At 45.0% G+C, this 27,682-nt stretch overlaps 1 protein-coding gene across 10 annotated transcripts in view; it reads left to right on the top strand.

The window, feature by feature from the left end:
* Positions 1–27,682, top strand: part of LOC149340779 (bromodomain adjacent to zinc finger domain protein 2B-like) — an 84,033-nt gene that overhangs the window by 38,523 nt on the left and 17,828 nt on the right. For 8 of the 10 annotated variants that reach the window (XM_089549617.1, XM_089549627.1, XM_089549625.1 and 5 more), the window contains 16 exons: positions 1,340–1,384; positions 1,658–1,699; positions 2,616–2,681; positions 3,778–3,855; positions 6,118–6,229; positions 6,775–6,917; positions 8,038–8,142; positions 9,160–9,269; positions 9,356–9,430; positions 9,801–10,194; positions 11,254–11,313; positions 12,427–13,534; positions 16,876–17,034; positions 21,561–21,739; positions 22,764–23,218; positions 24,063–24,324. In XM_089549617.1, the coding sequence (XP_089405743.1) occupies positions 1,340–1,384; positions 1,658–1,699; positions 2,616–2,681; positions 3,778–3,855; positions 6,118–6,229; positions 6,775–6,917; positions 8,038–8,142; positions 9,160–9,269; positions 9,356–9,430; positions 9,801–10,194; positions 11,254–11,313; positions 12,427–13,534; positions 16,876–17,034; positions 21,561–21,739; positions 22,764–23,218; positions 24,063–24,324 (3,393 nt within the window). The remainder of the gene's footprint in view (positions 1–1,339; positions 1,385–1,657; positions 1,700–2,615; positions 2,682–3,777; positions 3,856–6,117; positions 6,230–6,774; positions 6,918–8,037; positions 8,143–9,159; positions 9,270–9,355; positions 9,431–9,800; positions 10,195–11,253; positions 11,314–12,426; positions 13,535–16,875; positions 17,035–21,560; positions 21,740–22,763; positions 23,219–24,062; positions 24,325–27,682) is intronic. The other 2 variants (XM_089549623.1, XM_089549620.1) reach the window with 1 other exon arrangement.

Here is a 27,682-nt window from a genome sequence, read left to right as displayed (position 1 = left end):
CTATGAAAACTGCTCCTCAAAAATTGTCAGATATATTTGTTTCTCATTTGGCCTATGCCTGCTATACTTTTTAATGGGCATGGTGTGAACCTATGCGGACCATTGTCCTAACAAATGACATTCAACATAGACTAGAGCTTAGCTGTTGCAGTTACTGTGGGTGTGTTATCTTCGAAGCAGTAGAATTGCACTACAGGAAGTTCCTTTCTTTTAGTTAGTGGGGATGCATTTCTTCATAACATGCCTTGTAGTAAAGTCTGGCCTCTTTATAACCAAGATAACCTCTATGAACATGAACATGAGGCAGTTTAAACTGTTGTAGTGTTTATTCTCCATTCCTGGAGCAGTCATTCATTCTTTTGAACACGTTGGCAAGGTATCATGACACCATTGCAGTTGTACTCCTGTCCACAGCAGTAGGCACCAAAAAAAGTTTTCATTTCGCCAATGAAGGGAAATATATTTTTAAACGAGAAGGCTGTTTATGCAACTGCAGCGACTCCTAGGCTTTCTACAGCCAGAGGAAGTGGGGATATTGCGACTAATTTCTTTTCGGCTGAGCACAACAGCCACTTCCTCTGCGTCAGTCAATCTTTGAATGATTCTGGGAGCAGTCCTTGTGGCGATTAAAATTAAAATATTGGCCCAGGTGACAGTTGCAAGCAGAAACATAGTCGCATCACCTGCACTAAAAAGTTGCTCAGGTGTGGTTTCAAAGGCTGCCCACTACTATCTTGTTCAGGTTTTTATCCTGGTAAGGTGAAATGCACTGTCACATATGAAGACAGATGGGCAGTTAGTGCTGTTGTTTGGCTTTAATTAATTAGGTCAAGTGCTCAACAACTTGAGATCTTTAAAGGAAAAGAACTTCTTACTCACTCTAAGCTTTGTGGCGTAACTTGGATATGAATGTGAAGCTACTTTCTGCAATCTGTGTAACCTTAAGCATAGTTGCACACCTACTATTATCTTTATGCACTTTTCAGCATCTCTATAATTTGAGAGTAACAAACAAATCTGTACTCTTGTCTGTTTTGTTTGCTAAACAAAAACAGAGCATCTGGAACTGGTGCACTGAATTGCATTTTGAGGTGAAGAGAACAAAAAACACCATGAGTTGGTCTTTTTAACTTCCTGTGCCAGTGAACTCATTATTGTACTCTAGGAAAATATTTGTACGACTGTGGCATCATGACAGGGTAACGGGGGCTTAGTCGTGGGGCCTTCCTGCTTCCTTGGTACCACTACCCGTTAGCTCGATTGCAGTGCTGACCGCCTTCCTTGTACTGCTTTTCTGCTCTTCTCCTTTCCTCTCCTCTCTTCCTTCCTCTACCTTTAGGAGAGGGAAATGAAGAGGCAGCAAGCTGTAATATTGAGAGAGCAGGTGAGCGCCTCCACTGCATCTTCATCTCTGTGTGGCATTGCTGCTGTCTTTGAACTTTGCCTCTTCTTTTTCTTGTTCTTCATGCGGGGCTTCAGTGGTCATTTTGTGGGCCGTTATTGAGTCAGTCCACTTCTGTGTGTGATCAGGAGAAATCTACTGTTGACTTAAGTGCTCTTTATGTATCATAAATCTGTTCCTAAAAAAACAAAAAAAAAACATTGCTAACATAGAAACCTATGCCTGATCATGATTTTTTATTTCCCCTCTTTACAGGAAATGCAAAAGCGTCGCGAGATGCTCCTTATGGTGGATTTGGTGAGTAGCCATGCCTGGCGTTCTGTTTTCCTTTCATAGTTTTTTTTTATTTGTTGTTGTTGTGAATCATTTGAAAGCTTTGTTGATAGAAGCTGGCCTTGTTTCCAGAAGTAAGTACTAGGTTTGCAGTGCCAGGTGTTGAACAAAACAAGAGTTATCCTCGGTCCACACAGTCTCATCTAACCTGTGAACGTTCCTGTCTGATGTGGCACAGTGGTGTTTGCACATAATTTTAACCTGATTACCATGCTTATCGTGCCTGTACATGTATGCTTTCTGTGGAGGAAACGAAGCAGAGCATGCTATCATTCCAACTCGTGGTGAAATCCTCATGAAATCTGGTTTGTAAGGTGCCACTATGTGCAGTAGGATCCCTGCACTGTGACTCTTATTTTCTACAGGTGTGGGTACTGTCGAAACAGATAGGCGCTTCAGTTTTCCCGTATTCATGCCAATATGTGTTGTCTTGCTAAATGTTTGTTTTATGTGCTTAACTATTTCGGAAAGGAAGAGAACAATGAGACAGTGTCAGTGTGCCAAGTTTATGTAGTTTAAAGTCCTTTGTAGCTTCACACGAACGTAAGCATTTAGATAAATGTACCTGCTTCTGAAAACATTTGCTATGATTTAGTTTTTCATGGGAATCACATTATTGTATTTGGGGAGTCATATAGACAGTGTATTGAACTTAAAGCATGATTGAGGACAGTTTCTCTTGTATTCTGCATATTGAGCTTGTTTCAAACCTCGTTTCAAAAGGGAAATCTATTGAAAACAGTCTCGAAGCTATGTTATGTTACCAGGTGAGAAATAGGCTTTAAATAGGCTGGCGTGTCACGGGAAACGTTCAGTGTATAAATTTTAAATGGCTCTTTCTTCACTTATTTCTTATGGTTGTTGTGTTTTTCTTCTTCAGGAAAGGGAAAGGAGAAGACAGCACATGCTGCTCGTTCGTGCCCTGGAAAACCGCAAGAAGATGGAGGTACAGTAGAACCCCGTTCATACGTTTTTCACCGGACCGGGAAAAAAAAACGTAACAGCCAGGAAAACGCAACAGTGAGGAAAGCACCGAAAATTAATGAAAACAGTGCAGCTTTGACTAGAAACAATTTATTTCCGCAAATTGACCCTAGGACTTTAAAAAATCGAGAATGGTGGATTGCAGTTTCTTTCGCTCGCTGGAAAGAACAACGCGTTTCTCGATAGCAAAGGCCGCATTGCTGTCAGCGTCGCTTTGCGGTGCGGCCACACCGCACGCACGCAGCAGTGCTGTGCAGTTCACGCGCTCACTGCAGTCCACGCTGAAGCGACGTTGTGCACAGCGTCAAGCACTGAAAGCACTGAAATGTTCGTAGGCTGCCCGCCGCGCTGCTCCGCGTAAGCCGCCCTGGCTGCCTGTCGACTGCGTTTAGTACGTCCAGCTTTTCCTCAAGGGAAAGCCCTTTCGGCTTACTCAACGCTATCACGCCATCAAAGCACAATAAAGATGTTGTTGCGACTGAGAAGGATGAAAAGGAAATTGCACGGGCCCTGCCGACTGGCTCCAGCGGAGCCACCACCGCTGTCACTTGCAGATAAAGGAGAGTTAAAAGATAAAAAGAAAGAGTGAAAGAAAAGACGCCACCTCCCACGATAAAGATCACGGCGTTCGGCGCGCGAGGCAGATAGCCATCTAGTGGCGGCCTCTCCAACTCATGTGCGGCTTCTTGCAGCCAGTTCCGTAGCCAAGCCTGGCCAAGACTGGTCAAAAATCAAAATGCCGGTTGGCGCGCATTGCCCCGTTGGGTTCGGGGAGCCCGGTTGCGACGTATCATGCGGGATCGTTTCCTCGGCTACGACGTAACAGCGGGGTTCCCAATACATTGGATCCTATGGAAGCTATGCCGGGACCCGAAGAAAACGACGTAACAGCCGGGAAAACGCAGCAGTGAGGAACGTAACAGCGGGGTTCTACTGTAACTTGATTCCTGCTTGTTTTATGGTGAAACAAGGGAAATGGATTTTGGATGTATCATCGCCTGAAGGATTGCCCTGTTTAGCCTGCTTTCTCATATGAGACTTTCTTTTTCTTTTGGCAGGATCAAAAGAAAGTGGAGCTGCAGATCTTGAAGGAGGTCAGGAGACCCGTGGAAGACATGATTCTGAAGGACGCTCTTGTAAGCTTGCACATTTTATTTTTTTCCGGGATTCAGTGTTGCTGAAGGGCTCATTGTTTGCAGATTGTCAAAACAAACTTTTGGGCATTTTTTCATGCTGATTAGTATTTGACCTTTTTATTAAATTGATGGCATTTAGGTTACCTTGCAAAAACACTCGGTTTTTCTGTAGAGAAATTCCCTGATTGGTCGAAAGGGTCGAGACATCATCAGCATCACCAAATTTGAAAATCTTAAGACCAGAATGTTCCAGTACCTTCCATTGGATTATCATATGGGATTGTACTAACCTGACCCACTCTGTTACTTTAATACACCCACTAATCCCAACTAATCCACTAATCCAGACTAATCCACTAATCCAGACTAATCCACCTTAAAGGGGCTGCGAAACACTGCTTGGGGGGATACCGGCTATACTTCAGGTGGGTTCTTTATGTCACACAGATGCTGACTTAAAAAAGAATTACAGGAATCGATGCACAGGAACGGGAGTTATTCAGTGAAGAAATCTGAAAATACAAGCAAACAAAACGCTGCCCTCAACTCGATTTTGGCGGGGCTTCCCACTCCTATTTCGCTCTCCCAATGACGGCACCTGGCGCAACCAATCAAAACAGCCAGCCAGAGCACGTTGCGGAAGTTTGCACTCCATGGTTGCCTGCTCTCTGTAACTCGTTCTTGCTGAGACTGGCAGCGTCGTTTCCATGCCAGAGCGCCCCTGGTGGTGTATTTTTATTTTACTTGCTTTGCAGGGCTTTTATCTAAGACAAACAAGTTTTTTTTGTTGATCTAATATAAAACGCAGACAGGTGACAAAATGTGTCTCTATTTATTCGCACAATTTGCAGTATATTTACTGTTTGTCCGATCATCAAGCTCGCGCCAGGTGATGTCATATCCGCTGCTAAAAACCCGCCACTGGGTGGCGGCACCATCAGAGCCATGAAGTTGTTTTTGGGAGGACATTAAAATATTAAAAAACGGAATGTACGCGGTATTACCGACGCTAATAGCACCATTATAACTCACTGTATGCAATCAACAGGCAAAACAGTTAACTAAGATTGTGTTTCTGGGCCCCTTTAAGGGGAGACACTGGTCTTCAGTCAAATTTCTAAAATTTTTAGCTTATACCAATAAAATTTTCTTGTCTAGTGCATTTTGTCATCTTAAAAACAAATATGCAGTAGAACCGTCTCTATTCCTTGTGGATGTAAGGCTTTAATTATTTTATGACTAATTACTGTGTCCAAGTGTTTTGCAACTTCCACATCAGAGACTGGCAAAAATTTGATGTCAGTATGTTGTGCAGTAACCATAGATTGCAACCATAGAATCACCTTAATTGTAACAGCACATTTTATAATGTGAAAAATAGACCAAAATTTTTCTTCAGTCAAAGTGCTAAATTAATTAAACTAAAATTAAACCTTATGTTTTTTTTCATCTTGTTGCATAGGAGAATGTATCAGCTTTCATGAGCACAAAAATTGTTGAAATCTGGCCAATACATCACGAGGTACTGTCACATGTCATGGTAAGAAAAAAAAAAAACTTGAGAAAACAAGGAATGAAGTTTCAAAACATGGTCTCGATTTATTTCTGGAAAATAAGGAACAAAATCAAGTCAATTGGTACTGTAACCCTCCATGCACATAATCGCTATTGTTTTCCTCTGCGCTGACGGGAAGCACAGATTTTTTGACTGAGGAGTGAGTTTACGCCACCTCTTCGTTCATTATAACTGAGTTGTGCAACCATGATTGTTCGGCAGTGCCGTAGCCCTGGTACATAATTTGACGGCAGCTCTGCCTCCGTTCATAGCAAGCGAGTGTTCCGTTATAACTGCGGCCATTATAAGTGTACTTGACTGTATTGGGAAAATGTAATGCAGTTGTGCCTGGTCTGACACTGAGAAAGGCCACTTTCATGCTTTAGTGCTGGTTGCGAAAGCAGCAATGTAGGGTGCGTTCGAACAACACCTAATGCGAAGGCTTAAGTTGCTAACGCAGAACTCTCAAGTTGCTGTGTTGGCCCTCTTTGAATGTCTGGTTATTTTGTGGCAAGCTCCCATGCTAATAGCATTGGAATTTTTCAGGTTTGGAGAGAAATGTCAAAGCTGGTTTGAGATTTGAGATTACTTGATGCAGTGAATGATTATGTTCAGTTGATTAAAGCTTTTGTTGTTCCATACGTATGGCTGATGGACAGCAAGGGTTTAAAAGTGTGTGCCCCCCCCCCTTTTTGTTATTTCTGCAGCCTTTGCCAACACTGAACAGGATACCTGGGCTCAAGGTCCCAGGTACTGCGTTTGCCAATCTTTTGATGGTCCGGGAGTTTCTTCACAACTTCGGTGAAACTCTCCATTTTGGTGAGTTGCTTTTGTACCGCTTAAATTTTGTCACGAGGCTATCGCGCATGACTGTAAATAACTAGTTGCTGTGCACGTTTCTGCTGGTACACTTGTTGATTGTGCAGTGCGTCTTGATTGGAAGCTCCAAATTTTGCCCTGCACATGTATAACGGGCTGCAAAAGCAGTGAAACCACCATTGTTATTTTCATGGTACTCGTAGACGGCCACTTGCCTGTCCAGCAGGAACCTGGTGGCAAAGCCATTCTCCAGCTCCTGTCATTGCTATGACAAAATGATGCTGACAGGACCTGCTTATAAGTTTTCTTCACAGCTCTCGGTTCTGTTTTCTTGCCTAGCAATTTGGCCTGAACCCCAATAAACCAAACCAAACCCTAAATCCAAGAAATGTGCGCAGTGGAATGTGATATTGAGGCTGGTAACTTGCTGCTTTGTAACCTAGAACTGCACTGAACATTCTGTATGGGCAAAAGTTGTATTAGTTGCAGTGTAACCCTCCCCTGACCGCTTTCTTTCGTTTTTTTTTTTTTCGTTCTCTTCCCAGATGTGGACAAGATTCCAAGCCTGAACAGCCTTCAGCTTGGTCTGATCAACCATGACTCAAAGTCTGAGCAGCAGCTGCTCACTGTTGTGCAGCACCTGCTCACATGTGCCATCCATGACCCTGGAACGCCGTCCTGCAAGGAGGTGCTGCCTCCCTCCCTCCCATCACTGTTGTTTTCTCTTGTTTATTTATTTGTTTTCCAAATGGTGCATGGTATTTGCAACCAAAATTAAGCGTAACTAGACTGACTCGGCACCATACAGAAAAAAATGGGCTCATAAATGTGTACTGCTTGGTTCGACAGTATGACATTATGCAGCCTGTTCTGTGGCCATGTGAACTGAGTACATTAAGTGACGCATCACTTGGAACTATACAGGGTGTCCCAGCTAAATGTAACCAAGCTTTTAAAAAAGACGAGGTGCCCTAGCCCAGTGAGACCAACTGAGGGTTGTTGCCAGTCGCGTGTCCTAGTCTGCAGTATTTCTTTATTATGCAAATGTGATTAATTAGCAGAGACTAATTAGCTTGACCGGTTGTTTGGGAGCGCTGAAACAGCTCCCCTATCACGTGGTTCTTTTTGTATTTCGCGGGCTTTCTTTTCAGGCAAATAAAAGCAGCTGTATCAGTGGTACTTGGCTGCAAGCACGGCAGACGGTTATTTTTCTAAGGGATCTACAACTCCTGCATTGACACTTTCTTCCTGAAGGCAATAATAAAAAAGTTAGCTAATTAGTCTTTGCTAATTAATCACGTTTGCTTAATAAAGCAAATACTGTAGACTAGGACACGTGACTGTCAACAACCCTCAGTTGGTCTCACTGGGCTAGGGAACATCCTCTTTTTTAAATGCTTGGTTACCTTTAGCTGGGACACCCTGTATATAACGTGATGGGTAATAAAACCCCTCCTCATGGTTAAAAAAAGGTCTAGTTGCCTCCACCGCACAAACATCATGTGGCAAATGTACACTTTTGGCATGCTTAGCCTGCTGGAAAGATAACACAAAGGTAAATGAGGGGAATGTAAATTGGCGTAACGAATGATGACACACCAGTCGGCATCTGAAAGTGGCATACAGGTGGGCTCAAATGGCTGGAAAATGCACGACTGTTAGTGGGCTGGCACCGAAGCTCAGAAAACAGAACTACATGGCGAGGCTATTTTTTTTTATTATTATTAAAAAGTTCGATTAAAAAGCATTGATTAAAAATTGCTTAGTGGCAGCTTTGGCCTTTACGCTTTGTTTCTTGCTATTTACAGGCTGTGACGGTCCTTGGGCAGCACGTGAAGGATGCTTCCATCACAAACGACAGTGTGACAGAGGCTCTGCACCTGTATTTCATGGCTCTTGACAAAGAATGCGCTGTAAGTTGAGAGAGTCAGCCACGCAAATCTTGGCAGTAGCTAAAGGATATTACTGCTGCCTCTTAGTGTAGGCTTACGAGGTGCCTAAAACAAGCCTCGGTACCTAATGTCGCTGGACTATTCTGCAAAGAGGACAGAGGTTTATTTCCTGTCACAGCTTTCCTCTGAGATTGCAAGGGTGGACCACACAGAAATGCTGTAATGCATTTTTACAAGGACAAGTTGCCAGTGTTCTTGGGTTCTCAATGCAAGCTTAAAGCCGAAGGGTATTGCACAGGTGTTGGCACAGTGCTACCAGTTTATGAAAGTGTAAACTTGTGAATGCAGCTTGTGTGGTATAGTTCTTGGCAGTACTGCGGACGTCCAAAGTCATGAAGCCCAAGTTTTGTTGTGTTTAGATATCGTACAGGAGCTGATATCCTCTTTGAAAAGCATCTACGTGCTCCCTACGAATGCCACTAGCTTTAGAATGCTTGTAGTTGTAATAATATTAGTCTGTAAGTGTTACAGGTACTCTTATGCAGCACCGCATTTGAGGCTACCCTACTCTGTCTTTAGCTTTAGTAATGCTTTAGCTTTTAATATATGTGTATGATTCCAATTTTTTTTTTCTTTTGATGCTACCCTGTCCACCCTGCCTGAAGCATTGCAAAAATTGGGTTTAACTTTTCTGTGGGTCCTGTGCACCTCACCTGTTTTTGCTCCAGCTTTAGACAAATTCACCCACATGACATTGTCTTAGTGACCTTTTCAGAGCATTAGCCTTGTAGCGACACCATGCCCCAATGTTTTTGTAAGCTTGGTGCTCATACAGATGTTTACATTTGCAGTGCTGTGGAAACATCCAGCTGTTATCACAGTGTGTAAATTGGCAGGGTTGTTTTTAAGTTGTAGTGCATTGAAGATAAGGCTCTGAAAGTTTTGCATGGCAGACATTCCTGCAAAGTTGTTTTTGGCTTGGGCTAGTCGGAGAATTATCTCAAATAGTGAGACAAACTGCATGTTTGTTTCTTTCAGATGTACCAGTGGGTGACTGAGAAGCCTTTCTTAGCCCTGAACCCAACACAGAAGTCTGAAATCATGGCCTTTCTGTGCAACGAGCTTCTATGCAGTCGAGTGGTAGTCCGGTGAGCATGGTCGACAGTTCTTCTTCGTTTTTGTTTTTTTTTGTGCCTAAGTGTCTGACGGGATTTCATGTTCTTTTGACATGCAGGCAAGTGGACAGTAGCATAGAAACTGTGAACACATTAAGGAAGGACAAGTGGCTTGCCGAAGGTGAACTGCGCAAGTAAGTGCACAGCAGCAGACCTGCTGTAAAATGCTTGCGGGATGTTTCTGCCTACTTCCTTTTTCTCGTGTTTTGTAGATGCTCCTGGATATTTTCTAGAGAGAAAGCTTCATAAAGAAAAGGCCAGATGGCTAGTCTTTTGAGCTTATTTGTCCTTGATATTGCATACAACTTGCAGCTCCCTTTTACATGTCTGCATGTTTTGAAGACGTGTCGATAATTCGAAGGAGGGGGTGCACTTGTTACAGTGTCCTATTGGATTAGGTGCCTGTATGGCACTGCTACAGTGTTTGCAAGTATAGTTGATTTTCGGTTGCAAATCCTTGGTGTTTAGGGATGAATGCTTCCATGTTTCTTGTTCTTTCAACAGGCTGAGGAGCACACAGCAAAGCAGGCAGCGAAAGGCCATCTTGAAACAGGAGCTGGAAAACAATGCTGCTGCAGCAAACACTGCCCAGAGCAGCAGCAGCAGCAGCAACAACAACAGTAATAACAACAACAACAATGGCGGCAGCAGCAGCAACACCAATGGGACCACCGCTGGTGAGCTGTGCCCTAACCACGCTGCTGCGAATGGCTCCTCCACGCCCACCACCAACAAGGATTCGGAGGAGAGCAGTGCCAAGGGCGAGACGGCCAGCGAGGCGGGTGACAAGGCGAGCAAGAGTGGTCGGGACGAAGAGGAGGACAACGAAGATGCTGCCAATGACAGCGGCAATGAGAGCGACGATCCGCAGGAGGCCGACAATGCCGAAGAGGAAGAGGTGCGGAGCACTTTGAAACGGGAATTGTGTGAACAGGAAGGGGCAGAGCAGCATGCCTTCCTCCGTTTCAAGGGATGCAGATTGATGCAATTTTAAGGGACCGGCAGCTGACAAAGATGTTTAATGAAATTATGATGGGAGTGAAAAGATTCGGCCTCATAAGACTCGAGTGCAGCAGTATCAAAGAAATGAGGATTTATAATTTTAATTTGGCACTGAAAATTGTTTAAAACAAACAAAAAAATCTGGTGTTTAAACCTTTCCATTAAAGGTGTATTTCACTACTTGACCACATTTCGATAAAATGTTACTGTTTTGTTGTTAGATGCATTGTTTATTTTTCTTTCACGAGTGTTCATTATGTTTTATTATATCTTACGCTCTTTCCAGTGCGTCTTTCGATGAAAAGCTACACACACTCGCTTCGAGTCGTTGATGACATGCTTCCAGCTTTTGTGACTGTGTGATGCCACAGTACTTTGCATTTTTTATTGGCCTGGCCAGGACTGAACCATGGTCCTTCCATGCCAGACAGGAAGCCACATTCCCATATTAAAAAAAGGGATAAAGAAAAGGCGGAAGTCAGAAATGAATGAATAAAAACACATTCACCACTGCAAACTGCTCTAGGAAAATGTTGCGTTACACAGGCGTGGTAACCGTCAGCGAGCTCTTTGGTACTCGCAGTTTGAGGGATGGCCTATTAGGTGCTCACCGTTAGCTAAATCTAAGGGTAATGCCCATTTGTAAGAAAAGTTGCTAAAATGCTGTAGAAAAATGTTTCGTTTATAGCTCTCTAACCAAATACAAATGAATTTTGCACACTTTGGAATGCATGAAATGCGCGTTCAGCTTGCGCCACATAATGAGCTGTATACAAAGCACTGCTAGTAGCCAGAGTATTGTAATGTTCGTTGTACTGTTCATAGCTGTTAAAAGTGATTGCATAATTTTAGCTGCATGCTTGAAGAAGCATTAGTTATGTTGTTTCTTTTTTTTGAGACATGCATGACCTCCAAGGGGAGTTTGTGCTCATGGCTCTTGGGATTCTATTCACAGGATAGCGAGTTGAGTCTTACAAATGAAGAGTTGGAGAAGAGGATTGAAAAACTGTCAAAGGTATGATTTTTTTTATTGCACTTAAGCATAGTGTGTCATTAAAGCATCAGAATTTTTGCATGTTGAAGTCTCTATAATGGGGTAAAATTATTGGAAAGTTTAACAGAAGGCAATTTTTGGAAGTAGCAGGGCCCAAAAAGAGTTTGAAAAACGTGCTTCTAAGTTTCCTACATTTTCATATCTTTTATCTGTAGTAGTCTTGCCTTAAAATCAGCCGTTGACTTCTCGTGTTTAAAAGTTTGCCAAGAAGAAATGATATCAATGCTTGAATGTTGACAGGGCTGTTTCTCTCCAGGTATTATAATCAAAAGTAGTGCTTTATTTTTGCCCACTGCTGCCTTCTAATTGCAAATTCTAAGCCTTAATAGCAAAGTGCTCTTCGTACATGTACTCATTAATATCTCCCCTTTTGGCCATTTTTTTTTATTTCTGCCTGTCTTTGACTTTACCTTTCATTTGTGCTTAGCAAAGTTCTAGCTTTTTCTAAAGGTGTCTTGTTATATGGAAGCTATGATATATCAGTCTGAGCATTGAAAGAAAAAGTGCTAGCCAGCAAGCAAGCGAATCTCGGTCACCATAGCAAGGCGTGACAAGTCTTCCAGCTTAGGTATAGAGGAGACTTGGTAGATTCTAGAATAACAAAAAATCAGATAGGCTGCACGCGGGAGTTTCGTTTTATCGCTTTTTATTTCCATTTGCCTCTGACTGCGATCTTTGCGATTGTATTGATTTGTTTGGCCAATGAGGGGTGTGAGTTGGGGAGGGTCCACATATACAGCATATATTGTGCGTTATGACCTTTGTAGTTTTTAAGACGTGTTTGCGAAACCTCCACATAATTTCCGCGCTCCCTCTTTGAAGCCTTAATTTAAGATGACAAAAAGTGCGTGAAGTAAGCAAGTAAATACGGCAGCCGGTCTGCTGCCCATCTCCTGCTCCTCTAAAGAAGAGTGGTGTGTGGTTGGCCTCACATATAGAACTCAATTTTTTGTTACCTCATCTTCGTCAAGAACGACACTTACGTCATGTTATAGTAGGCTTTTTAAGACTTCTAAAAAAGAAGAAAGGAAAATTCTAGAAGGTAGTTTAACCTAGCTTTGATCTCCCATGCAGCAACAGGCACAGTTCCAGAGCAAGGTGGCCAAGGCGAGCAGCAGCATTCGTGCAGTGATGCTGGGCCAGGACCGCTTTCGGCGGCGCTACTGGCTGCTGCCCGTGGCTGGGGGTGTCTTTGTGGAGGCCATGGAGTCCTGTGAGCAGGATGGCATGGGGGACTTTGTGGCCACCGATTACATGGCCGACGAGGATGACAGCAGTAGCGAGGACTCCTCTTCGGTTGCCAAGGAGGCCGCCTCTGCCAAAGGGAACGCCACAGTGAAGGAGGAAGGAAAGCAGGAAGACGGGGAGGAGAACGCGGAAGACGTCAAAACCCCCCTTGCAACTGTGAAGCAGGAGCCGGAGGCAGAGAAACAGCCGGAGGACGACGTTTCCAAGGCGGCCGCTTCGACAACCAACGAGGTCAAGAAAGAGTGTGATGGCGAGGCTGAAAAGGCAGGCCCTGCTGAAGGAAACGAGGATGAATTGGAGAAGGAGAAGAAGGCTGAGGGGACTCCTTCCTCTGATGAGAAAGGTTCCTCCTCTGCGAAGGGAGCACCAGTGGCAGCTGTACCGACATCGGCCGCCAACCTCTCAGCAGTGGCCATGTCGACATCATCGGCACCTGTGACGCCAGTGTCCAATGCTGCCAAAAGCCCTGCGCCCGAGCCGACCCTGGAGCAGAGCTGGATGATACACTCGCCCTTCTTTGCATCCATCATCGCAGGCAACATGCTGTTTAACAGTGGGACGTTTTCAGCTCCTGCTTCGTCTGCTTCCTCCCCAAGCCCATCACCACAGATGGCAACGCCGGGTGTGGTGGTAACCATGGGGAAAGATGGCGCATCTTCCCTTTTGGGAGGCTTCACTGCACCACTTTCATCTGACCAGTCGCACAAGAATGTGGCCCAGAAAAAGTCAAAGCCGTGGTTTAGCCTGCTGCCTAGAGTGCCATGTGACGATGAGTCTCTGGCACGGCTTCCTGGCTCAAAGGATGCGGACGATGACGACATGGAGGAAGAGGTGTCATCCACAGTTGGCTCCACTGTGGGCACGCGGATTGTGAGCGTGATAGAGACCGAAGACACCACCAACCAGTATGACAAGCCTCAGCCTGTGCCTCCAGGTGAGTAGCTCAAACGTGTCTGGTTTCCATCTTGAAAGAGGCATGTTGCAGTAATATGGTTCATGCTGTTTTGCTGAACACATTATCTACCAAATATAGTAGCCGACCAATTCTTCAGACTTCAATAATTCGAACTTGCGCAATATTTCGGACTTCATTGAGGCATTGTCACATACCTCATAGGAACTTGTACTATCGGTGACAAAAGTGGTATACTCCACATGGCGGGAGCCGGAGCAACGGGAAACGGCGGCATTTTGGCTAGCTAAAGCACGAAACATTGGAAAGGGCCAAGTGACATGCCTGCTGATAATAAAGGTCACGCACTGGCTGTCTCGATCCCAGATGCCACCTGTAGATGGCGTTGCAACACAATTTTCCATTGCTCTGGCTCCCGCCGCGTGGAATATACTACTGTTACCCCCGATAGTACATATTCATGACCGATGTTTCAGAGTCTGTGCAAAAATTTGATTTTTCAGACTAAAATGGATGCCAGCAGTAATACTGTGGAGATCATTTTTGGACTGAAAGTTAGTAACTTTTTTTTTTTCTTGCCTAATATAGATGTGAGCAGGAATCGCTGTCACAACATCGATTCTTTGCTGCCATGAAAGGCGCGCGCCGTCTTGGATTTAAATGGAGTCAGTTGGATGGACTGGCTTTGATAGGCTTGGCTATCTGTTCATCATTTGCTACTGAGATAGTGGGACTAATGGCACGCTCTTTCTTTCCATCGCAATCGCATTGAAAACGGGACAGCAGCAGCGTCCGCCGTGGCTTAGGCGACGCCACGCGCAGAGCATGCCATATTGGTGGGGGGGGAAGAGAGGTGCCTTCGGAGGCGCTTAGGACGGGCTTATGACGAGCCTGGCTTGTCCAAGTCCACCAGGGGGTTATAATTGTCTGCTAAGGTGGTGACACCTTCAATGTAGAAACTGACTGTTCTGGTGTATTTGAGTTTAGTTTTGTCACATATGAAAGAAAGCCTCGCCGTGGTGGCTCAATTGTTAGGGTACTCGACTGCTGAGCCCGAGGATGCAAGTTTGATCCCAACCGCAGTAGCCGCGTTTCGATGGAGGCAATATGCAAGGCTACAGTGCCTTGTCCGAAAGATCCACAGGCGGTCCAACTTAAGGAGGGATGTGGGCATCAGATCGCAAAAATCGCGAAAAAAGTCGATTTTTGAAAAGTACACTTTTTGGCATTTCCAACACTGTTTGTATGCTGTACTGTAATATTTCACCAAAAAATAAACTGAGTGCTCCAAATAAATATATTTGTTGGCTTCTACACATAGACAGTGTGTGTTAGCTTAGAACTTTCAGGCTTGTTTTCTCGAAAGTTTGTTTTGAGCTTAATACCTTGTTCGTGGAAAGCGTAGCACAGCAATGGGTACGTGGATTTTTACCCCGTTTGTTTTGTTGTGATCACTGAAATAATGATCTGCTTCGAGACAGTCTCAAATTTACCATTTAGGCTCGCATGTTTTTATTACATGGTAATTAAAGCATGATACATTCTAAACATAAAAGAAGGTGCATATTGTGTCCTTTATAAAAAAAAGCAGAGAAGTTAAAAAAAAAAATTAACAGAGTCTTGATTTACGCCACACTTCTTAGTAAATATTAAAACCATTTACAGACCTGTAGCTTGTTTTTTTGTCGTGCTATGCTTTCGACAAGCAAGCAACATGGGGACAACATATAGACAATGATAAAAGGGAAACTACTAAAGCTGTCATTGTGAAACTTTATATCTGATTGTTTGATGCTGTTTTAAGCCAGCCTGCCAAATTTCATCACTCTAAGTCAAAAAATAGAAAAGTTGCCTTCGATCCCCTCATCCCCCCTTAACACTTTAACCGCCAAGCCCGAGCTGTACTCGTCATGGGAGAACGTACCAAACTCGCCAATGACGAGTCACACTCGTCCGACCTGATTATGCGATGCTGCCGCCTCAAAAGACGAGTTACAGTCGTCAGTCGCATTGGTTGCGATTTTAAATGCTAGAGGGCGGTAGTCGACCATAAAAAAACTCATTTTGCGCCTTTGGCGCGTAATTGAAGGCTCAAAAGAGCCATTTGACAATGGCGTCATCCCTGAGGAATACCCGGTAGTGTCAGTGTCCCGAGAAAAACAGCTGCTTCTTCATGCATTTGTGACAGCAGCATTTCTGAGTATATGGAATTTGTTTCTGAAAGTGACTCGGACTTTGTACGTGCTGTAGTCGGCTTCAGATGACGACGAAAGCGGCGACGACGACGAGGGCGAGTCACTGCACGTGTGTGGCAGTGTGTGAGCACAAAAAACCCACCGCTCGCACCTCCACGGTTTCATTTTTCTTCAATGCCTGGGATCTTGCGGCAGCCCACTGACGAGCACGATATTCTCGGCTGGTTTTAGGTATTTTCTGACTGGGACATCATTGACGTAATCGTCACAGAGAGGAACCGCTACGCGGTAGAGTACTTTGCTGGTCGGCGTTCTGCATGGAAACCAGCAGACCGCGATGAGATCATGGTCTTCCTTGCTCTGATAATAGTGCAGGGCATTGTTGGTAAACTTCAAGTAGAAATGTACTGATCTACAAAAGAATGCGCTGCCTCCATTTCACCGATATGAAAGCTGTGGCTGAACGACTCAACCGCACCCCAGGCTTTGGAAGTTGTGGCCCGTGATCACAAGGCTGAACGAGGCCTTCCTTTTAGGACGAAGCAGTGTCTATGCACTTCTTTTTTTGTCACAGCGTATAATATGAAATAAATACGCTGTATTTCAATGCGTTCTACCCATTACTACGGCATGCACTGTGGGAAAGCCACCCTCGTAAGGTGTTTTTTTTTTTAAACTCTTTACGTTAATTTCAACCAAAAATCATCGAACTAATATATTTTCAGAAACACAATTAGATGGAGAAAATTATGGTCACTTAAAAAAAATTAGCGATTTTGGTACGTTTTTCGGAAAATAAATTGGCGGTTAAAGGGTTAATCGGAGCCCTCCACTATGGCGTCCCTCACAGAATGCATAATATTCCCTCTCACATGCACAACTTGACTTGTGCGTAATCCAGTTACATGCAAAGGCACAGTCATTCCATACGTATTTTTCTGTCATTCCTGAAATTTCCGGTTAGTTTGTCACCGAGCACAGTAGTTTCGGATATGAATGATCAGATGACATATCATTTATGTTGTCAGTGCTTTGTTTAATTTTTTTGAGTGCTGTTTTTGGGTGCATTACAGGCTGCTGATTCTATTAAGTCCATATTTGGATAAGGCAGATTGTAACATAGTTCTAACAGGGAACTGAGGAATGATTGTGTGCTTTTTAACCCAGAGTACCTGCGAGGCTGGTGGCGCATCACCGATTCTGCTCAGCTGCGAACCCTGATGGGTGCCCTGCACAGCAATGGAATTCGGGAGAAAGCCCTGCTGAAGCAGCTGGAAAAGAACTTCAACTACGGGACCGTCGCCTGCATCCCAAACAGCCAGCAAGGTATGTCTGCCTGACCCAGTCGGTGCACGCTGGCTTTTGCAGCTAATAGATGGCTGCTGTTTGCCTATGTCACCCGAGTGCCGTGTCAAAGCATCAGTTTCAGGTATTGAATTGGAGGATAATCATGCCAAAATATGTTTAGAATAGGCAGTGAATCAGCTATTGGGTTCATGATTCACCAGGTGCTTGGACAGGTCTAAGTGTGTCTTTGATTTTACTGACACAACTTGCATCTTAAAGTTTTGTTTCCGCCTTTATGCGAGATCTTTCGTCGCTTTGCAAACACACTGCCGTTAATGGGTATGCATTTATTTGTTCATTTATTTACAATACTGCAGGTCTTATTACAAGAGCATAGCAGGGTCAATTAGTACATTGCAAACAGAGGAAAAAACAAACAAACATACATATTCTTCAAGGGCAGCACACGTGATCTAAATGTACAGTTAGGCAAAGAGAGACAAATTGGCTGGGGCAAAAATATGTATCTAAACATGTCCTCAACAGTGGCATTACCAAGTTCACAATGCACTCACCATCGCGTACATGACAAAGCTTTGAAAATCTTCTTATCAAAAGTTAGCGCTGCATCCATCAGACTGTGCATTCATCAAACAGTCCATCTGTGACGAAAAAGAAGATAGGGATTGAGTGCTAGTAGTGTTATGATCCAAACGATTCCATTCACTGATGGAGAGAGGAAAGGAATAATGCTTAAACGTGTCTGTATGACACGCATACGTGGTTAGAGTGCATGGGTGTTGGTGCCTTGATGGTTGTGATTGTAAGTAGCTTACATTTTTTTGTAATGGTTGTGTTACAATTGGAACAAAAACTTCAGGCATGCTTGTTTTCCTCTTGATAATGTGGCAAGGCCGGATGGAGCTGCAAGCAAAGTTGGGAGATTGATGCACTTCTTTTAAGGGGGGATGAGGGTCTTGAAAACTTTTTTTTTATTTGTTAACATATCTTTCTGAAACTTAGCATGTGGGTGTATCATTAAATGCTGATCTCGAATATGCATTTAGATTTCAAATATCTCAGCTGGAAGGAAATATATGGCAAAATAAAATATCCTAATTAGGTCATTTCTTACGGGCCTTTTTAGTAATTTATCAGTTAAATAAACATTTTTAAAGAATAAGCAGACATTTGCAAAGGCCCAAAGCACATCCTAAAGCTAACAGAATGTCTACAAACTAATTTTGTTGATCATAAATAAACAACAAAGTTGGAAAGAAAAAATGAAGTGGCGGTAATTAGTCCACACTTCGCCTAATTGCTCATATGTCATGTTTAAAGGAAAAAAGAAAGCTTTAGCATGTGCTTTGGGCCTTTGCAAATGTTTACTTATTCTTAAAAAATCATTCTTTAGCTGATAAATTACTATAAAGGCCCGTAAGAAATTGCCTAATTTGAATGTTATTTTGCAATAAATTTTCTTCCAGGTGAGATATTTGAAATCTAAATGCATATTTGAGATCAGCATTCTATGATACACCTGTGTGCTAAGTTTCAACAAGTTATGTCGAAAAATAAAAAACAAGTTTTCAAGACCCTCATCCCCCCTTAAGTTTTTTCTACTCGCAGAAATTTGGAAATCATCTTTCATCACTTCGCCCAACTGTTCATGTTCACACAGCACAAAAAGACAGGGACAAGAGGCAGAGATGAATACAACACAAGTTCTGGAATCTAGTCGTGTCCTCATCTGTGTTCTCTTAGCTTTCCCCTTTACAAGTGCCTTAATTTAAACTATTTGAAATCCGCTGGTGCCATGTCATGAGAACAGAGAGAACTTTCAGATGGGTCGGCCTCAGTTATTATGTTAATAATACCTTTATTTTCCATCATAGTGATGGGGGAGGTAGATAGAAAAAGCCGGGCAGTCGGCTTGATGAGGCTCCCACCTCACTTTCCCTCAACAAGACTTTCTCCATACCTGTAGGAAGGATATCACTCATATCATACCAAATATGCGGTCTTTCGTGAAATGTAACTAATGAATTTTAACAGACATCTACTGTAAAGATGGTCAGTCAGAATGTGCCAAAGAACTCCTATGTATGCAGATAGCTTGTGACGTTTGTGACATCACACCGTAAAACAGCGCGCTTACACGGGACGAAGAAAGAAGACACGCACACACACAGCGCTGAACTTACAACTGCATGGTTTATTGCATTGCTCGCAATAAATACCGGAAAGGAAAACAAAAAACAACCAAAGGAAGGCGAGGAGATATCCTCCTGTCGCATCATGTCGTCAAAGGTTATTCAAGGTATTTAATCTCTTTTCTTGTCAGTGCCATCGATGGAGTGCTAACGCATGACGCGCCTTTCCTGTCTATGATGAATGCTTCATATAGTTCACGTTTGTGCTGATGATTGTACCGCCTCAAAATCTGGCTTCGTCCAAGGTTAGGTGTGCAATGACAGGCAGATACGTGTTTTGCCAGCGTGCTGCCGTATCCCGTGCGGATGTTAATGGCGTGCTCTCGTAGACGGTCATTTATGCAGCGTCCACTGGCAAAACGCTGGCAAAACACGTATCTGCCTGTCATTGCACACCTAACCTTGGACGAAGCCAGATTTTGAGGCGGTACAATCATCAGCACAAACGTGAACTATATGAAGCATTCATCATAGACAGGAAAGGCGCGTCATGCGTTAGCACTCCATCGATGGCACTGACAAGAAAAGAGATTAAATACCTTGAATAACCTTTGACGACATGATGCGACAGGAGGATATCTCCTCGCCTTCCTTTGGTTGTTTTTTGTTTTCCTTTCCGGTATTTATTGCGAGCAATGCAATAAACCATGCAGTTGTAAGTTCAGCGCTGTGTGTGTGCGTGTCTTCTTTCTTCGTCCCGTGTAAGCGCGCTGTTTTACGGTGTGATCATGTACCAACTGGCCCGGCAACTATCCTTAATGCAGTTTGTGACATGTTTGTTGGGTGAACTGCCCAGTGCAGGAGTATTCAGGTGGGGAAACCTTGCTTCCCAGCGGCATAAAAGAGCATTGAAAACAAGAATTGCAAACTGGCTGCGTCTGGCAGTCGGAAAGACAACTTTCCCTATATGTCCATTGCGCCTGTGTCGTGGTGTTAATTTTCACCACAAGACATTTGGTGAACAGGTTTAAATTGTGCAGGCACACTATGAGCATGCCCTATGATCTGTCTTGCTATCAATTACATAGGAAAGTACTTTAAAGATAGCTGGTATTATAGGTCACCAATTGGAACCATTGTGTGTTTTTGCGTCTATTCCTCTTCATTGTAAATTTAGTTATCCGTTCAGTATGTGATGTCTGGAGCTTCCTGGCCAGCTGGAGCAATGTCGCTGACTGGCTGCAGCCGTAGTAGCTGCATGATGTCTAGAAGAATTGAATAGCCTTCTGTTTACTGGTACTATATGCAAGAGTGTGAAAAGGTGAAGGGTGCAAGCATAAAAAGTCTCCATTAGGGGCCCATCAACTTTCCCGTGTGGTTGTGGGTTCTCTGCTGCGTGTAGAAGTGTATTGTTTGGCTCAGCTGTTCATGACCACACAGTGCAGTGATCGAGCAGGCTATGTACTCTCCTCAGGTAAACATTTCAGAGCCCCTTTAAGAAAACTACGGTTGCATAGTTCTACACCTTCTTGTCAGTACTGCCCATGTTTGTAAAAATACAACTTTCACTCGTGGCCACCGCAATGCCCGCACAGCAGTTTCACAAATCTGCTGCACCACCCAGTGTGGAGGGGGCCCTGTTAATGAGCAGTGCTGACAGGACTGTCACAACCTGTCACACTCAGAACGAATAAAATAACTTTTGCTTCTATTACACACATGTAAAAGTACCTACTATACCTGTTTCACAAAGTGAAGGCTTAAAAAACTCTTTGTTTCACAGCAGTCTTCATGCGTTTCAAGGCACTGCTTGCATGCATTGCACTCCAAGTAGGTGGTTGTTACTCCTTAAACAAAGGCCTATTTTCTGTCTCTTTATTTGCGTAATCCCAACGCGGCATTCTCAGGGCTATTTACTGACTGAAAGAGAAAAATCATGACTTGAAAGCCGCTTCTGACACAAAGCTTCTGACACATTTTCTCCATTGTGTTGGCCATCATCTTCTAGGCTCGCCTCTGGCGGCACTATTGTCAATGCACGATGTATAAAGGAGAGCAGCAAAGGAGAAAGGAAGCAGTTGGCACTACTTTCTCTAGAGGAGCTTTAGCATCTGCTTCTCTCTCTCTCTTGCCTTTCCCTCTCGCACTTCTTAGCCCACGAAAGATTTTGAGGAAAGGAGGGCCATACTGCTGATGTGGTTAAAGTTACCTTTTTAGTTGTATATAATAGAGCCCAGTGGAGAAAGTGCTGATGTTCAGAGTGTACTGGAGTCACCAAGAAACATTTCGTTCCGCTTGTGTAAAGCCCTCTGTTTACTCAGTGTGCTTGGTCACACTTTATTGGGGCAGTCTGTGCACCTACTCTGTGGTGCGTCACGAAGGCTCAGTATTAGCCCTCACCTGCTGATGCAGACGTGGGCCTGGAGATCACGGACCTGGACCGTGAGGTGTCCGAAAAGCACGGTGGGGCCCCACCACCGGACTACGAGGACCAGTGGTCCCCCGAAGTGGCCCTGCGGGTGGACATGGCCATACTAGCACAAGTGGAGGCCCTGGAAGATAGGCTGTTCGAAGCATTCCTGGAGGTCAAGGTGAGCTGCCTTCTGTTCACGTTTTGGAGGGGAGGCCATTGCAATTACAGAGCACACACCGGGAATGTCTATGGTGCGTAAGTGGTGCACCACAGAGCAAGGAGAGTGATGTGCAACAGGACCTGTTAAGTTAAAGCATGTTCGCATCTTTGTGGTATCTCTGTTTTTATGCCAACATGTGCGTAGTTATCTCTGAAACCCAGTATCTGTAGTGACGTGACGTGCTTTTTATTTTGGTCTTGCTCTTCAGAGCACCCTTGGCAACTTCAGCAAATGCTGTAGCAGTTGTCACTGTTATTGGCTGCTGCAGATTTGCTGCATTTATTTGCATGCTTTCATGCTCTTATGTGCTGCCATGCACTGGCTAGGGCAGCTATTTTTGGGAAATTTGTTTACGTTTTGTTTCAGTGAAATTTATTTTCTTTATAATGGCAATGTGACTGACGGCGTGTCAGTTACTATTTGTGACACTAAAGTTGCCACATGGCATGAAACGTGTTGTCAGTAAGGAACGTTATGAAACGTTACAAGTGATAGTTCGTCACTCATGCTTTAATGCTGGCTGGTGTCGCAGGGTTGGCAAACTGAGGTGCACATTCGTGGTTGCGAAAGAAAATGGAGGGGACTAGCAGAAAATGTACCGTATTGACACGATTGTAGGTCGACCTGATTTCTTTTTATTTGAAAATCCGAAAGGGGTGGGGGGGGGGGGGGGGTCGACTTACAATCGAATAAATCATGCCACGAAATAAAAGCAAGACAGACGAGAAGATTATCAGGGATGCTAGGGCGTGGTAGCATTTTTGCTGTGGGGCTCAGTCGCATCCCTCTTGGTGCTGGCCTTGAGCGGCTGCTCTGTCTGCTTCAAGCATTTTATCTTGTGATTCCTTTGTCTTATGAATAATGAGTGTGTCGCTTCACTTTGTGGCAGTCTGAGTTAACTTAGAAACCTCTGTTTTAGTGCGAATTCTCGGTGCGAAATTTTGGTCCTGCTTGCATTTATTTTGTGCATGTTCTCTTGCAGACTTGGCGGCCCCCACCAAAGGCGTCAGATGACTCTTCAGTAGAGTACCGTCCATCCTGCGTGTTCCTCAACAAGAAGCTGCTCGCTTCGTCTGATGATGATGACGAGGAAGACTCTAGTGCCTCCCAGGCATCAGGCGTGCCATCACCATGCGAGGTGAAGAACAAGACTTGTGACAAAGCAAATGCTGACAACGCTGGGAAAGAGGACCAGGATCAGGCGGATGTCGACGTCACTACTGACGAGGCACAAGGCACATCGTCATCACCAGCACAGAAAGACGAAACAGCGGGAGATGATGACGTTGTGAAGTCAGGAGCTGAGGAAAACGCCAAGCAGGGCAGCCCAGCTTTAGAGGAGAACTATGTGAACCCCATCGAAGTGGCCAAGGAAAGGTTGCTGGGTCTGGAAGCGGGCATTGAGAGGCGATATCTTCGGCCTCCACTGGGCACAAGGTAAGGACCAGTAGAGTCACTAGTAAGGTTGTGTTCCGAGGCTGAGGACAGACTGAGAGTTTGACGGCCGTTTTAAGGCCCCCGGGGCTAAGGCACCCATCATGTGCGTGCAAAAGCCAAGTTGTACACGTTAGCTTTCTAGCAGCTGTGATTAGCTGCCAGTAGGGCTTTTGAGAACCACAGCTTGTGGAGGGCAGAGAATCAGTTGAGAAGCGAGGTTGAAACTGGTAGCTACAGTCAGATCCTGCTAGAGCAGACGACAATACAGTGAAATTTCAGTGACAGCGAAGTATTTCAGATTCTCCATACAAGGCAATGCAATTATTTTCCTCCTCAATTAACAGATTTCGGGGCGAGTTTCCGCTTAGTGAAGGTTTCCGAATAAGCAGCCGATCTTTTGGGGGGAGGGGGGGGGGGGGGGGGGGGGGGAGGGGGGGTTGCAGTATCTACATCTCGTTTTGTTTATCAGAAATGGCTGCCTGAGTCAGCATTTTCAGTAGTGCAGCTAACACTTCCGGCGGAATTGGAATTAATGTGCAGACGTGCACCTATTAGAGTACAGGCACTGCTGCAGAAATGCCGGACTGAGGGTGGTTCTGCGGAGCCACTGCGGTGGCTTGCCTAAATTGTAATGGCACAGTCGGCTCTCAATTTTGTCTGCTGTCAAAATTTGTTTGAACATTGTGGGTTAACAGAAGCCTTTTTAACATGTGTGATATTGATGGGGAAGAAGTGGCAGTCAGAGTGAACTTATGAGTTAAGTGGTTTCTAATTAGTGAGGTCTGATTGTTGTGTACAAGGTGGTCTTTGAGTGTTGTGGTGACACGCAATGGGCCTTGGCCAGTGGGCGCAGTCTCCCGCAGACGAGCAGTAGCAGTGGCAGCGGAAGTGGCAATGGAAATGGCAGCAGCAAGGCCGAGGATGACTCATCTGGCAAAGGTGCAACCGCGGGCCCTGGGGAGGAAGAGGAAGAAGAACCGGTGTTGCCCCCAGCTTTGGTGCGGTGGCGGGAGGCGGTGGCAGCTTGCCAGACAGCTTCCCAGCTGGCGATGTGCCTCGCCCACCTGGAGGCATGCATAGCTTGGGACCGTTCCGTCATGAAAGCTGTAAGTGCACCATTGGAAAGTCAGTGCTTGAGAGATTGTGAGATTAGAGAAAAAAACTGCGATACTCCGATCAGGTTCTCATGGGGAACAGACATTTGGGTGCCAACTCGGTACCTTCTTCAGGGTTGACTGCAATATGTGGCTGATAATGCCAAAGAGAAAATCTTGCAGTGTTCGCTGTCTGTCACTGCAAGCTAGAGCAAGTGACTGGATTAACACCTCTCCCTCTAGCGAGACCGGGGGAAGTAGGTGCAGGGATGCCACCTGGTGGTACAGAGTAGAAGCTTTTCACACTGTGCTTTGGGATGGGAGCAGTATGTATTAGCATGGTGGGCTTGAAGTGGTGGCTCTCGCTCGAAAGGTATTACAGTGAAAGCTCGTTAATTCAAAACTCAATAATTCGAATTTCCGGATAATTCGAACTACATTGCTTGGTCTGGCGAAGCTCCATAGAGACCTGTGTATAAAAAAGCCTGTTAATTTGAAAGCGAGTCGGTTCCGCTACGGATAATTCGAACTACGCGCCGCCGCGCCTGGGCGGCTTGGCACACAGCACGTGGCCAATAAAAAAAAAAAACATCTCCTCGTAGGCAGAGGCTGCGCAAGTCCTAAACGGGGTCTGAAGTTGGAACCAGATAAAACCGTGGATGAGTGGTTAAAGCCTAAATGGCGCCATCACCGGCGCGGCGGCCGACGGCACCGGAGGGTAGGGGTTGCCGGCGGCGATGGCGCCTGCCTATCCTCTTTTCCGCGCAACCTCCGGAACTCGCAACTAAATACTCGTTAATTCGAGCCCTGTTAATTCGGAAATACGGATAAGTACTGTCGGCGCAGTCCCAGCCAACGCCCGTGAAAGGCTATGACTTCGGACGGGCGCTACAAGTTATGTGCGAAAAACTTTTTTTTTTCTTTGCGAGTGTGGTCCATCCTTCCACCCATCAGTCGCCAACGGAAGCACGCGGTCAGCTGTGATCATGACGCATCGTTCCCTGCAAAAGGCGTTTGCTACTGCTATCGCGCATTCCTATGATTGAGTGGCAGTAGATGCCCCAATCGCCCATGGCCTGATAAGGCGAACGTACTGAAAACGAGGCTTGCACAACCGAACAAGCGCTGGCACTCTGCCGAAGTTCGCTTCTCCCCTTGCTAGATCTAACGTCAAAAGTAAACACACCGTGATGTTATTCCTGCGCAGCATCTTGGCGCGCCGCCAAGAAATGTGTTGTGGACTGTGACGGGGCACCAAACGGAGGGACGCATTTTTTTTTTTTTTTTTCACCCCGGTGCTAGCTAAGCACGTGTGTCCGAGTGTGCATGCGAGCGACATATGCAGACTGTGCGCGAAGGAGAGAGCCACCGCGGCTCACATCCTTTGGGACTGTAGCGTAAATCCGCGCGAAGCCAGCGAGAAGACGACGATTCCGCCGCAGCTAGAGGCTGCAACGAGGAGCTGTGATCAAAAGACACAACTCAAGGCCGTCCAGCAGGTCTCGGCAGCTCTCGAGAGGCAGCGACCGAGCGAAACCGAGGAGAGGGGGGCGGCGCCCCCAGGAAGGGGGCGGCAGCCCTCTCGAACCCGCGGAAGTAGCGAGGGACGTAACAAGACCTCAAGGAGCACAACGCACGAGATTGACGTAGTGGCCGCGTCGCGGTAAAAGCTTGTCCTCCCTGCTTGGAGGGAGCCTAACCGACTCTGCAGGCTTTCTAAATAAAAGTTGTTCTCTCTCTCTCTCTTCAAATTCTTTGGGAAAAATTGGGGGTGGGTGGGTTCATTATGCAAGTGGGTTCGTTGCGCGAGTAAATATGGTACATATACCATAACGCAAATGGTTCTTGCCGGTTTTTTCGCGGCCATTCGATAATTCGAACATCGGATAATTCGAACTTTTTTCCTGGTCGCGTGAAGTTCGAATTAACGAGCTTCTACTGTACCTGAGCTGATGCCTTGTATTACCTAAGCACCAGGAAAGAAGGGCGGCCGTGATTTGAGCTGCTAAAAGGCTTTGTAACATTGTTTTGCCATGCTAAGGAGCAGAGCTTTTCCTTCTGTTATATTGCTCTACGCTGCTACAAAGTAATACCCCTGCCACACGGCAAATTTAATGTCATTCCCATCGAATGACATTTGTTCAAAACGACATTAGTTTGCTGCCACACGAGAAAATCTAATGTCATTCGATGAAAACGACATTAGGTATCGAATGAGTTCCCTGAACACATTCGCCTGCGACGTCCGAGCTAATGTGTTCCCTCGACACCAGAGGCTTGGTGAGAATATACACCGAAAAACACGATTACAAAAACGTCACAAGCACTGTAATATTTCCGCATCCCTACGATTGTGCTGTCGTTCATTTATGTATATAAAAATGCCAAATAGAATTGGAAAAAAATAAAACTCACTCTCGCTACCAGCCTTGCGTGGTTAACATTCACAACATGGCGACGCCCAGCTCACCCGCTTCGGACTGAATACTGCGTTGCCGCTGCATTTTTCGACGCGATAGCTTGCTCTAAACGGTTGTATTCGCTTTTATTTTGTGCATTCTCATCCCTCCGTAACAATATAGGTTTGAAATATCAGCCGCTTTTGAGATAAATTTCAGAATTTCTTGATGCTAGGCTTAACTATGCACGGCGTACACTGTCGTCATAGCAACGACCCCGAGCGAAGTATTTCTCCAACTTTGCACTAGAATCTACATTTTCATTTCATCCAATTGATTTACATTAAAAAAAACAAAGCCTTCGAATGCATTCATTACTGCCGTTAATAAAAGAGAAAAACGTTTTATCGGCACTGAGTTCAGGAGGTTTGACTCGCTATCGTCTAGATGGCGCCACAGTATGTTATGCTTCTCGCGCGCTACGCTAGTCACACCCAACCACCGTGCTCCCTACTAAAACTGTTGTGAGGAGGGGCGGCAGTACGCGCAAGGTGCGCCTGTAGCATGCGCAAAGCTTTTGCGGACGCACAGCTAATACTGTCTAATTTCACCATAGAGAGCATTTCACAATATGACGTCCGCCATTTGCCTGCCGCCGCTGGCTGAGGTTTGGCTTGGCTTGGACTTGTGGTGGATAGCAGTGATCAACACGTTATTGAAATCAACGTTTTTAGATCCCTCGCACAGCGCGCCTATCTAAATACGTTGATTAAAATGAGGATGAAGATTTTAGAATCGCTTTCCATTAGCAAAGCAATACTTTTTGCAACGTATTGAAGCATACATCGAAATTTTTGTATGCTGTACTCGCTGTACTCTCTTTCCATCGCAATCGCCATCATTTGCAAATGACATTAGTTTTTGCCGTGTAGCAGCGCGCAGAAAAAATGGCATTAAGTCGAACAAATGTC

Source organism: Amblyomma mixtum, chromosome 6 (assembly GCF_055824585.1).
Source record: "Amblyomma mixtum isolate Tamu chromosome 6, ASM5582458v1, whole genome shotgun sequence".
Taxonomy (NCBI): domain Eukaryota; kingdom Metazoa; phylum Arthropoda; class Arachnida; order Ixodida; family Ixodidae; genus Amblyomma; species Amblyomma mixtum.
The sequence above is the reverse complement of the archived record's forward strand: the minus strand, read 5'-3'. Positions and strand labels throughout refer to the sequence as shown.